General features: G+C 37.6%; 1 protein-coding gene across 4 annotated transcripts in view; it reads left to right on the top strand.

The window, feature by feature from the left end:
• Window positions 1-2,053: 2,053 nt before the first annotated feature.
• The window catches only part of LOC137997800 (protein NLRC3-like), a 35,681-nt gene continuing 27,215 nt past the window's right edge, over window positions 2,054-10,519 (top strand). For 2 of the 4 annotated variants that reach the window (XM_068844048.1, XM_068844051.1), the window contains exons 1-3: window positions 2,068-2,191; window positions 2,276-2,381; window positions 5,219-5,882. In XM_068844048.1, coding sequence (XP_068700149.1) covers window positions 2,187-2,191; window positions 2,276-2,381; window positions 5,219-5,882 — 775 coding nt within the window. In that variant the 5' untranslated portion in view covers window positions 2,068-2,186. Of the gene's footprint in view, window positions 2,192-2,275; window positions 2,382-5,218; window positions 5,883-10,519 lie in introns of all 4 variants that reach the window. The other 2 variants (XM_068844050.1, XM_068844049.1) reach the window with 2 other exon arrangements.

Consider the following 10,519-nt stretch of genomic DNA (forward strand, 5'->3'; position numbering starts at 1 on the left):
ATTAAGAGCTAAACCTCCCTACAAACCCATTTGCCGGTTGCATGCTCCGCGGCCTTGCCAGCCATGTGCAAAATAAGCGCTTGCAAAAATCGGCATGCGCAGAAAACAAAAATCCGACATAGTTTTTGGGTTTAAAAGTAGCACAACACTTTCGACTTTCACTTTTCGCTTTCTCTCCTTCCCTCTCTTTTCGCTTTCCTTTGCCTCATTTTTTCTTCAACTTGCTGGGCTTTATTTTGGTAAGGAAGAGTTTCTGAGAAACCTTTGATCACCTTAGAATTAGTGCTGAGAAAGGTAGGTACGTGGGTAATGGAGCAAGCTTTTCATGGATATTTCAGATCAGTGTTACATGGTTTTTTTGGCTGTTTTTCCAGTTTCCTTGACTGAATTGTGCTCATTCTGGTATAGTTTGAGCGATTTCTTCTCCCTGCACAAGTTAGTGGACAAAGCTGTTCCTGACCGTTAAAAGTGATGGCGTCACAAGATAGGACCGCGGATAAAGCTGGACGTATTTTGCCAGAGAGTAATCAAAGGTTTTGAGAAAAAAAAAAATTGCAAAAACTCTGTTTGGGGTCCCCCGTGCTACTTTCGATCCAAAGAGGGAGAGATTAATCGGTCCCTGAGCCATACGTGATTAACCCCTTGACTACGGTAGCTTCTCTATTAATGGAATCAAAACTAAGGATAGTCTATAGTTCTGAACTTGTTTCCTTGTTCTTGTTCATGTGGTAAGCAGAGTTAGTACAGAACGCATGCGCATTCGTAAAATACGTATTAACCCTTTGGCTACTAGAGATTTGGCCGAGAAACACGTTTTGAAGCTAGTTGAGGGGTTTTTTGGTCACTGTCGTGCTGTTTAATTAAGAGCTAAACCTCCCTACAAACCCATTTGCCGGTTGTATGCTCCGCGGCCTTTTTCAGCCAGGTGCAAAATAAGCGCTTGCAAAGTTTGGCATGCGCAGAAAGCAAAATTCCGACATAGTTTTTGGGTTTAAAAGTAGCACAACACTTTCGACTTTCACTTTTCGCTTTCTCTCCTTCCCTCTCTTTTCGCTTTTCTAGTCTAATTTTTGTAGGCTTTATTTTGATAAGAAAGAGTTTCTGAGAAACCTTTGATCACCTTAGAATTAGTGCTCAGAAAGGTAGGTGGGTAATGGAGCAAGCTTTTCATGGAGATTTCAGGTCAGTGTTACATGGTTTTTTTGGCCGTTTGTCCAGTTTCCTTGACTGAATTGTGCTCATTCTGGTATAGTTTGAGCGATCTCTTCTCCCTGCACAAGTTAATGGACAAAAAAAAAAAGGACAATTAGCTTTTTTTTTTTATTACAGGAAATCAAAGTTTTCGTTTTTAAAGTTTTGTTGCAGGTAGTTGTACGAAAATTTGTTTCCTTGAAATTTAAACTCGCAAGGCAATTCTATGCGTTCCATATCCTGCTCCTCTGACGGTTTATTCGCTTTCCCGTAATAAGAAGCTTTGCTGAGTTAAACGCATTAAACGCACGCTTCAGGAACTTTCATAACCCAATCTCAAACATATTCTAATTAACAAATGGCATCTTTTACAAAACCAGCCCTTACTAACAGAATTCTTTAAAAACCCTCCCCTAGCTAGTTTCATATAGAAAAGGGGGCTCTTTGAAAGATGTACTTGTTACAGCAAAGCTCTGAGGTCTTTGAAAGGCTTATCTTGACCACTCAATAAGAGTCGTGTTTGGCCTGTCTACACCTTGAAACACAATTACGGGTTTTCTTAATAAAGAGCTTTAAATGTAACAGACTTGTTGTGGTGTATTATATGCCCTCGATTGCACTTTTTTTTTTCAACCTCCCATAAGCGGACACTTACCCTTGGTCCCGAGGGTATCCGCTTACGGGAGGCTCGACTGAGTTAAGTCGGGATAATATACGCAGTGTTACAAGAAGTACTTAGTCGGTAATGGGCGGTTTCCACCTGACGTCATCGCCGCCATGTTGGTGGAAGAAAACAGGGGTTGGTTCAACCTCGTTCCCAGGGTCTCTCATCTTAACGCCTTAAGATGAGAGACCCTGGGAACGAGGTTGGGGTTGGTTGAAAACGTCCTATTTGTCAGGTATTTCAAAATTTGGAAAGCAGCCTTCAAATTGAAAATTATGAATACATTTCGTATTGTCCGTTTATCAAGATAAACCCATCGTTCATTCAGTGAATGAGGTGAGTGAGATTCGCGGGACTTTACAAGGTCTCGTAATACACGGACGTACAATGAAGTGCTTGCATCTTTATGTTCGCTTTTAGAAGATTATCGTCTCATCAGGACCTTTGTCTCCTAGGGAACCGAAAAGCACTGTATCAGGCAAAAGTTACACCGAATAATCCTGAGGGAATGAGAGTTGTCGAAAAGGTAAGACAGACCATTTTGTTGCACAAGAATTAAGCGTAAACAGAAGCTCGATCGCGTTGTAAAAGTCGCTTGAATCGATGATTTACATTGGGAAAGAACTTTGATGATGTTCAGTTTAGTGTTTATTTTTAACCTATTATAATTTGGAGTATTATTCAAGCATAAAGCATGGTAGGATTTGGAAAAAAACGAGAGTAGGCCGCTCTTCTTACATAGAGCAGTACTGTGTAATGATAATCGTATTTTTACAGTAACAAGGAAGTGAGACCGAAAGAAAAAGTAGTGCTGTAGTCAAAGGTATTTGCGTCTGACCGAAATCGGTTCTTCTTCTTCTTCTTCTTCTTCATTGTCATCCCCTTTTTCCACACGTTGCAATTTAAGAGTAGGTTTTACGTATGGCAGACAAATTGTTCGTCGAATAACCACATGTACCCCAGGCAGTGTGAGGGAAGCCAACATGGCCCAAAAAATATAAGGATTTGTTTGGGAAACACGATAAAAGGCTTAAGAAGATAATTATATGAAAAAATTCTCATTTAAAAAGCCTTACTTTATTGCCATTGTGAGTAGTTTGCTTCCCGTTTGTTTATTTTGGAGATCCAATACAATTTGAGCTATTTAATTTTCAATTTCTCGATTGTCCACCATATTATAAACTTCCAAGGCTGCGCACTCCATTCTTGGGAGCCCACCAAACTGTGCCAAATATGCCGAGATAAAATGATCCCATGGTCAAAACTTCACATCAGAATCAATTGACAAAGATTGAATTTTCATTTCAACCCACAGTCAATTACAACACTTACATGTAGGCCCACCATTATTGGCTTGATGCGAAAGCGTTGTCAATTAATAAATGTAGATCTAGATGTAGATCAATGCAATAGCCGTTTTGTGAGTGACCTCAGGCGGTAGTTTGTTGACTCGATTGCAAGAAAACACCTTCCGAAAGACCTGTGCTTGACGCTCAAGTGCCCACAACTGTTGGAGAACAAACTGAGCTGCACCGGGATAGTGGACCATAAGGACTGTATTCCCTCAGATGCTAATAATTAAATTTCATTGGCTTCAGTGTTCTTCATGTTACTTCTGCTAACACTGATGAACATTAAGTTGTTCCGTCATTTGGATGGATATAAATCGTCTGCAAATTTCCTTAAATGCAACAGTTTCTGAAATGGTCCATTTGGCCACAGCCAACAAGCTTCCACTTAATGAGAAGAAAACTAAAGTTTTTACCATCTGTGACAAGGGTCTCTCCAACAGAATCCCTAATGATATGACTATTTCTGTGCAAAGCTCTTAGGTCTGGAAATTGATGGGGAACTAACCTTTCAATCCCATGTTGATAAGTTATGTAGGAAACTATCCCAGCACAGTGGAATTTTAAAAAAGATTGGACATTGCCAGGAAATGAAGCACACATGTAGAGTTCTCTTTTACAATGTTATTATTAGACCAGTGATGTATTATTTAAGTGTTATCTGACCAAACTGTGATAAACATTATCTACAGTAGATGGTGTTTTAAAGCTACAAACGAGAGCAGCAAGAATCATCGTTGGTGCTGATAGTTATGCACCCTCTGTTCAGTTATTTAACAATTTTAAGTTAATGGCTTCCTTTCTTTGAGAACACTAAGCTATTGTACTGTAGCCAAGTGTTTTATCACATAGAAGCTTTTGCAAGGTGACATGCACAGTTATCTTACAAGGTTATTAATATTTACCAGTTACACGCATTCATGGCAGACTAGATATGGTACGGTGTAAATTTAACACACAATGTAGCCTGTCCTTGTGTGAAATGAAAAACAGAAGGTGGAAGAACATTCAGTGTGACTGCATGCCAGAAATGGAATAAGCTACCTCTTCAAATGAGAAAAGTAGAGACTCTCATTCAGTGTTCGAAATAAAAAAAATGAAAAAATGAGGTTGTCCCTACATGTATTTCAAAAGCTGGGCAACTTAACCAGTAAATTTGGTTGCCCTGATAAATGCCTTGTGGTCCATTGGGAAATTGAATCACATGGTGTTGGAGCTTGTGTGGGCCTTACATGTACAGTGTAGATCCAAGTGTGTGCCTGGTATTTCTTTTGTGGAATTCTGGGTTTAAGTTTTAGCATTTTCAAAATTAAAGGGAGTCTTCAATCTCCATCGTAAGCTACATGTGATTATTTTCCTATCTGACAATTTTTTGTAAAAGCTGCTGGGCCCACATATATTCAAAACATGGAAAAATGCTCAACTTTGGCAAATTGAAAATTGTTAACTTCAAATTACTATCTGCAGACACTGACAACAGAAAGCCGTCGAGAGAGTCTGGTGCTGCTTATGTAATCACTTTTTTTTTTTTTGGCTGCATTGCCCGTTGTTTTTTTTTTCGGACAACCAACCTTTTCATTTTATCAGAGTTTCGAGTTGAGACTGTCAACTTACATTTGCACGGTACAGTATATACAATGTATTTTTAACAGTAGCAGTATCATGTGCAATTTAATACTAATTATGGATTCAAGAGGTACACTAATAGACCAATTTCGATATATTAAAATTCATTGGAAAACAAAAGGCATCATCTCGAGGCTCTGGGGAATAAACTCATACAAATCCTGATATTTATTCCCCAGAGCCTCGTGATGATGTCTTTTGTTCAGGAATGAATTTTAATATATCGAAATTGGTCTATTTCTTACAATGCTTTTCTTCTATTTGAAGATGCTCCATTCCCTCCTACATGTATTTGCACCCAGTGGGTGCTACGCTTTCCAAATGCCCTTGCTACAGATTTTTGATCTCTAATTAACCACACTCATGTTTTCTATGTTTATGTGTACAGTACTCAACAGTTTGGGATATGGCATCTGTTCCAGCTCCAGCTCCAGCTCCATTTGCCTCGTCAAAGGAGACGACCAACTATGCCCGTCTGTGCTGGCTTCTAGTGGATGTGGGAACCCGGGCCCTGAAAGACACCTTTGACACAATACACCCTCCAGCTACTCTTCCCAAGATTTTGTCATTAGCTCACCCTGCATTGCAGTCTCTGAGAAAGAAACGAATTTTGAATCCTACACAATGGGGAAAGCTGTACCCAACTCATCCTTCATCTGCATCATCAGCCAGCTTTGACATTACACTTCTGATGGTCCTGCTGAGAAATATATGCAGTCTCACTCCTCCTGCCAGTACTGGAAGTTGGGACAAGCTTCCTCTCCCTGGTGATAACAGTCGTGAGGCAAACATAGCAAGGATCAAGTATTACAGAAACCAAGTTTATGCTCATGCAAGCCAAGCTTCTGTTGATGATGCAACATTCAATATGTTATGGCAGGATATAAGTAATGCCCTACTTGCCCTTGGATCTGGAGCAACTTATTCCAGTGCGATCAGCTGCTTGAAGACTGAGTGCATGGATCCTGGTGTTGAGGAGCACTATCAAAAGTTGCTGAAAGAGTGGAAGATAGATGATGAGAATACAAAGGAAAAGCTTGAAAATTTAGAAGGTATGCCTGAAAATGAGTGAGATATCCAATTGACCTCATGGTTGTTGATGGTTTTCTTTAAGTGGTTTATGGTTGGACTGCACAATATTGTTGCATTGCTTCTTTCAAATAATTATGTACCGCCACTGGTCAAATTTTTCACACACATACATGTAGACTATGAAAATGAGCTAGTTTTCTGCTTGTGCATAGCCCTGGTGAAAATCTTTGAAGGATCTTTAAAGATCCTTAAAGACTCCTCAAAGATCTTTTTGAGGATCTTTCTAAGGATCTTTTCTCGAATCCTCAAGGATCCTACCTAGGATCCTTGAAGATCCTTAAAGATCTTAGCTTTTCTTGCCAAGATCCTCAAAGATCCTTGCCAAGATCTTCAAGGATCCTTGAGGATCTTCGAAGATCCTGTCCAAGATCCTTGAGGATCATCGAAGATCCTGTCCGAGACCTTTGAGGATCTTCAAAGATCCTGTGCAAGATCCTCAAGGATTTTTAAAGATCCTGACCAAGATCTTTGAAGATCATCAAAGATCCTTGAGGATGTTGAAGGAACCAGCCAAAGATCCTTGGGGATCTTCAAAGATCTGGTGCAAGATCCTTGAGGATCTTCAAAAACCCTTGCCAAGATAATGTGCAAGATCCTTGAGGATGTTTATGTTTAAATATCATTTGGGACTTTACATGAACTTAGCCAAGATTATTAATTTTATTGTCCACCTTTTCACCCTGAATTGCACTTATTGTAGTGCAGTTTGATGTACAAAATTCTTTTATTTAAACACCTGGAAAAAGGAGCTTTCTTTCTGTAGAAGAGAAACTTCAATACATAAAATGCTTCATTTGTCTGTAAACTATTTATGTTATGATGCTAAGTATGATTGAAGTAAAATAACAATGATGAATCATGGGAAGTCAATATCCGACTTTATTTGCTAGCATTATTTATTGAAGTGAATGAAAAACAGCCACACACTACGATTCTCACTTGAGTAAGATGCAAGTGAAGTTTGGTAAGGCGAACCCCTATCACCCTGCCTCGTTATTCAAAAATGTGCACTAACTCCTCGGTTAAAGGGATGGGAAGAATACAATAAAAATCTAACAAACCTGAACAAATGATGCATTGACTATTGTTTTTCACAGACCTGATGTGGATCAAGTTGCCTTTGACAACGTTGTTTTAACATTGAAACTCTGTGACAACTTTGCTCACATCTTATTCAACTGACAATCATAGTAGCTTTTGGAGTTATTTGGTCACATGGTTATCCATTAATTAAACGTTTAGCTGCATACAGTAAACCAATTTCTTAAAATTACCTATAATGTGACTTGAATGTATATTAATAATCTCTTAAAAAATACAACCACACTTTTGAATTTTCAGAACACGTTTCGATGTTTCAAACATCATCTTCAGCCATAGTGAGTGTAACATTAAAATTTTTACAAGATAATTCGTATTTAAATATAACTATCAATACAATGATTCTTTGTAGATTAAACAGGGCTCGAAATTAACAAAAAAATCCAGTCGCATTTTGCGATAAGATACGAAAATTTAGTCGCAATTTCGCAAATTTTAGTCGCAAAATCGCCGCGCTGCATTGTGTTGTCAGCGGTTTAGCAAAAAAATATGAGCCTGCAATACTTGTGTGTAAAGAAACTGCTGAAAATGGCGAATGATCGAAGAAATGGAGCAGTGCACGTAACATCGCAGCTAAATTACTCTACAATTACGCTATCTTCAGAGAAAAGTCACAGCGAGAAACAAAGTAACTTTGTCATTTTATTTATTTTAGCAAAAGTAGCAGCAAAGTGGCAACTGCTAACCCTTTTGTTTCGAAACAGCGAAGGTGACAACAAGTCGCAAATTTGCGACCTCTCCAGATATTTTAGTCGCAAAGGGAAAAATTTAGTCGCAAATACGACTGTATTGGTCGCAATTTCGAGCCCTGTTAAATGTTGGTTACAAGGAGGTAAAATTCAAATGAATGAACAATATTATAGAGAACACAACTGACATAACGGTAAAAGTTTAAAAGTGTAATGCTAAACTGACACGATCAACTTGTTTGTTGAGTTCGGGTTTCAACCGCTCAATATGGAAGCTCTCCAACAGGCATTTCTACACATGTGTAAATGAGCACCTTTTCCGGGATAAAAATTCTCATATTTTCAAGCATCTTAGTTTTTCTAAAAATTGTCATGATAATTGTGATGTTTCTTGCTTCAAAATTATTGATAATGCTACTTCTTTCTATCAACTCAAAACCAAGGAGAGCTAGCTTCCATATTGAGCGGTTGAAACCCGAACTCAACAAACAAGTTGATCGTGTCAGTTTAGCATTACACTTTTAAACTTTTACCATTATGTCAGTTGTGTTCTCTATAATATTGTTGGGTCGTTTGAATCCTTGTAACGAACATTTAATCTACAAAGAATCATTGTATTGATAGTTATATTTAACAATTATTCACCGAAGGCGAAGTGATTATCAGTGAATATTCACCGATAATCACTGAGCCTGAGGCGAATAATTGTTTTAGTATAAATACACTGGTGATTATTTCAAAAAAGAGAAAAAAAAAACCTTTCAACGCGAAATCATCTTCACGTAGTGGCAAAATGACTAATGGCAGCCATTTTGTCCGTTGAGGTGATTATTGGCTGATAATTCGAGATAGCGAGCCAATGAGAGCACGCGATTTTGTATAATCACCTGTGTATTTATACTAAATATATATATATACGATTTATCTTGTAAACATTTTAATGTTATACTCACTATGGCTGAAGATGATGTTTGAAACATCGAAACATGTTCCGAAAATTCAAAAGTGTGGTTGTATTTTTTAAAAGATTAGTAACACTTGTGCTATCCAGACCATTTGGAAATATTAATAGTCATAGAAACAATAGAGTTAAAATATAGATACTCGTACAGTTTTTATCAAATACTCATTTATTAAATTTCAAAGATATGGCTGGGAATATTCAAAATATTTTCACAAACAACCATTTTTATCGAGAAAATGTTTCTTAAAAATAAGACAAAAACCTTAAATTGTAGCCTAGAAAAACAGCAAAAGAGAAACATTACAAGTACAAGTACATGTACTACAACAATAACCTTTGATTTTACCAAACACATTTGTATTTATTTCATTTTATCTATCTTTTCATTACTATTTTTTTCTTCACTCAGTATTTGGTGCTATTGTCGGTTGAGGCTGCTTTTTTAGAACTTTTTCTGAATATTTTGCAGTTACACATCCTGAAATAAAAACAAAACCATAAGGGCAAATTACTCATATTGATTATCATGAATTCCACATGTACTCGCAAGTCATGCCGTGGAAGTGGAAATAAATGTGCATCACCTAACCTTTGAAAATTGCTATGAACCTCAGACACATGTACATGTAGCATTTACAGAGAAGCAAAGGGATTTGTTGCCAATCACCATTCTAATTAATTTTGCAAGAACCACTCTTTTGATGTAAACCTTATTAAGTAATCTCATCAAAGATTCACCTATTTATTACAGGATTATAGCAAGTAAGCCGAATTATAATCCTTGCCTGTACATGTCAAATTATTTTGGGACTTGAAGTTTGAAAAGTTCGAATTTCGGCTAACTCAATGTTGTACGCAATTAAAATCTTTTCGGAATAAAACGTTTTGTTCCAGTATTTCCATATCATTTTAAATGTGAATGCTTCATTGTCATGCACATTCAACACACAAAGAATCTTAACCCCGAGAGATTTGAATTGGTTGAGTTAGCCGAATTAGTCTATCGTCTTTTTGGACAATAAGTCATCAACTCAAATAATATCTGCTTATAATTAGCGCCTACCTTTGTACTTGGATTGCTGTACGCATTTCCTCGTCTTGAACCGGTATCTAAAGGGTAAAACAATCATGAATCAAGATTTATGCTCGTTGATTCAAAATAAAACCGCCGAACTGTAAGAGGAGCCATCGTTGGTGACTGCTGTCCAAAAGGGAAACGGCTCACTAGTTTCCAGTCTCATCTCTCGCGTGTTATCCAAGATGGCGGAGGATTACAACCCTCAGATTCATCTGTACTTTAAAGAAAAAGTGAGCAAAAGTCATACAATGTAGCAGACTCATCGAATTAACCCTTAAAGGAATGTGAAAAGATACTGATAGAGCCGATTCGTCACTAGAGTCTCTAGATGTGGCCCTGAATTCTGTATTTTAGCCCTGGTCTTTTTTTAAAGGATTACGTGCTGACACGAATTCTTTGATATTTCGAGAGTATACTGTTTCATATTGCTTCTGGCCCGGCCTGCAGCTATTACGAGTTCATCAAACAAGGTAATCTGTTACTGATATTTCCGACAATCAATGGATTACATCAGAATAAAAGGTTTCTTTTTACATGTAATTGATCCTCATAGGATCTTTCAAGGATCCTAACAGAGATCCTTTCAAGATCACCTTAAGGTTCCTTTTAAGATCCGTGAAGGATCCTCATAGGATCTTTCAAGGATCCTAATAAAGTTCCTTTCAAGATTACTATAAGGATCCTTTTAAGATCCTTGAAGGATCCTCATAGGATCTTTCCAGAATCATAACAAAGATCCTTTCAAGATCACTTTAAGGATCCTTT

The sequence above is a fragment of the Montipora foliosa genome, chromosome 3 (assembly GCF_036669935.1).
Source record: "Montipora foliosa isolate CH-2021 chromosome 3, ASM3666993v2, whole genome shotgun sequence".
Lineage (NCBI taxonomy): Eukaryota > Metazoa > Cnidaria > Anthozoa > Scleractinia > Acroporidae > Montipora > Montipora foliosa.